Source organism: Cheilinus undulatus, linkage group 6, assembly GCF_018320785.1.
Source record: "Cheilinus undulatus linkage group 6, ASM1832078v1, whole genome shotgun sequence".
Taxonomy (NCBI): domain Eukaryota; kingdom Metazoa; phylum Chordata; class Actinopteri; order Labriformes; family Labridae; genus Cheilinus; species Cheilinus undulatus.
Genome location: NC_054870.1, coordinates 4642933 through 4645831, shown reverse-complemented (window position 1 = coordinate 4645831; position 2899 = coordinate 4642933). Strand labels below are relative to the sequence as shown.

Genomic DNA, 2899 nt, shown 5'->3' with positions numbered 1-2899 from the left:
TAAGGTCAGATCCTCATTTTAACAACAGAGATGATAAAGAGTTAACAGAGCTGTCTCAAAGCCCGGATATTTCAAAAATGTCTGGTTTTATTTTACATGTAGTTTACAGTTTGTACATTTTTATGCGTCTGTTTCTTTTAAGGCACTTTGGGGATGTACAAATCACTATAAATATATTAAATGTAGATTTATTACAGGCTTTAGAGCTACATAATGTCTAGTCATGATTATCATTTCAGGATAAATGCTGTATCAAAATAAACCGGACAATCCTTTCAAAATAAAAGTCAATCAAACATGCGCTGAAACCTCGGAGTGATCCAAACCACGCAGGATCTGGTCCTGGTGAGTCTGGTGAGCACGTGCATGTCTGCTCCATGACATTGTCCTCACCACTCTCTCTCTCTCTGTCGCCTGTTGTCCTGCAGAAACACTGGGCCTCCAAAAATCAAACCAGTGTGACTGTTCGTGGATGGTTTACGCACCGCGGCGCGTCCGCGTCCACAGGATAAACTCTAGTTTAATCAGACTTCCTGTGTGGAAACACCGTCACATGCCTGTCTCGGTGGTCTCTGGTAGATTCTAGTCATCCACATCAATCTCCTCATCTTCGTCCTCCGAGCAGCACTTGCTGCTCTGCCGGTCCGTGTACCAGGACGACGCCGGCGAGGAGGGCGACGCGTGCGCCCTGCTGGACTCGAGGCTCTCGGTGGTGTCGTGCTCGGCCTTGGAGGGGACAGAGTCCTGCTCGGTGAGGCCTGGCACTGAAACAGGCCCCCCTCCTCCTATGACCCCAGCCGCGCACTTCTCCAGCTCGGCCAGTTTGGAGAGCTTCTCGAAGGCCACGGCTCCCACGGCCTTCGCTGACTCCACGTCCGCTTTCATTTCCTCCAGGTCACGTTTGAGCTTTGCGCGCCGGTTCTGGAACCACGTGATGACCTGAGCGTTGGTCAGACCGAGCTGCTGGGCGATCTGGTCCCGGTCCGCCGGGCTCAGGTACTTCTGGTAGAGGAAGCGCTTCTCCAGCTCGTAGATCTGGTGGTTGGTGAAGGCTGTGCGAGACTTCCGCCGCTTCTTAGGGGTGTTCCTCTGGCCGAACAGCGTCAGGCCGTCTCGGCCTAGGACAGAGGGACACAGGGGTCTGATCAGGGGAAAATTCAGCCTTAAAAATGGATGGTGTCAATGAAATCCCTCAGGACGCACGATGCGTAAAATGACGAACCACAGAGGAAAGCCAGCTGGAGTGGATGGTTTTTAGTCTCGTCATTAATAACAGTCGCAGCCTTAATTATCCATCATCTGTCTGTAAAATAATTATTTACACCAAATATAATTTTGACTTAATATCTGTAGAGTTATTGTAGGTTTTACTGCGAATATTTCCATGGAAATATTCTTTGAGCTCCTGTGAAAAAACGCAGATCTTTAAAAATACCTAAAATGATTTTCACATATTTGTTAAAAATAAATCTGAGTGATTTTTGCATAAAAACACTCCTTATAACTGCTGCTCATGTTTTTATGGTGAACCCTCTGGTACCCTTTGTGCCAAAAATGCACACTTAGATGATATTTTTTAAAAACTTTGTCCTCTCTCACAATTAATATTATCATGTATTGTATTTTTTGTTCATTTTTGCACAATTTTCACAACAATCAGCCCAACATAAATAAAGTAAACCTTTTTTATAGCGTTAATACCCCTGGTGTGCAAAAAAAATCTCCACTGAAACCCATTCAAACCACTTCTTTTGATCTATACACCATTAAGGCATGAATCATGCATTTTCTGGTTTCTGGGCTTCATTTGAGAGTTGGGGCTTTACATTTGCACCTGGACCATTTTTTACCCTGTGACGTCACTTTTACCATATATGGGAGAAGGCAGGAAATACGTGTTTTTTTCCACCAGATTTCAGTCTTATACTGCCCTCTGCTCCCCTTCTCACTGACTCTCTGAGGTTTTGTTGAAGTGCAGATCAGTGTGTGAGTCTGTGCAATAATCAATAAATAAGTTATCTCATTTTCATGGGGTAACCTGCAAAAAAAATATTTTTTTGTGTGTATTTTGCATCTAAAAATGCAGTGACATCATCAATGAAACATGGCATTTAAAGGGTTAAAAAATTAAAATGAATGAGTATTTGACATTTATGATTAGGGCTGACCTTAAATGAGAAAAATATAATTCAATAACAGTAAAACAATTTTGAAATGTATGATATTTATAACATGATTTAAAGGTGTGCATGTTTGCACAGAAGGGTGAAAAACGTGAGTATTTTAGAATAATTGACCTCACAAAAAACTAATAGTGCATTTTAACCAATGTTGCTACTAATCAATGACATATGCCAGGCTGCAATCATCCATAAATAAGTTATTACCTTACCCCTGAAAAAATCAGGGTTTTTTTTCATCAAAAATTTTTTTTGTTTACATTACAAACATGGCAATTAAAGGGTTAAAAGATATGACAATGATTTAGTATTTGGTATTTTTGTTAATGGCACAAGTTGATGAAATAAGGAAAGAATAAAACAATTAAAAATAAACCAAAAAAACTTTTTTATTTACAGTAATAACCTCCTGTGCATTTATGAGGCAGCAGTTTGAAGGGAAACCAGAGGATTAAAATATCTAAATTAATCTTCATACGTTTGTTTAAGTTATTTTGCATTAAACTCTCCAGTGTCAGACTGCTGCTCGTGTTTTTAGGGTTAATAGATGAGCATCAGATGTGAATAAAAGCATGGCTGTATTTTAACGCATACGTGGCTGAATTTATGTTATTACTTTGATTTTATTCTGTAATTAAAAACGACAAATACAGGCTACATGTAACCCACATTTCCTCTTTGAGCGCGCGCTCTCCAGCTCCTCTGCTGAGCTAAATGGA

General features: G+C 40.8%; 1 protein-coding gene across 1 annotated transcript in view; it reads right to left on the bottom strand.

Annotated features, from left to right (window-relative positions):
- Positions 1-582: 582 nt before the first annotated feature.
- Positions 583-2899, bottom strand: part of lbx1a (ladybird homeobox 1a) — a 2676-nt gene continuing 359 nt past the window's right edge. Inside the window, exon 2 of the mRNA XM_041790253.1 lies at positions 583-1118. Within this exon, the coding sequence (XP_041646187.1) occupies positions 583-1118 (536 nt within the window). The remainder of the gene's footprint in view (positions 1119-2899) is intronic.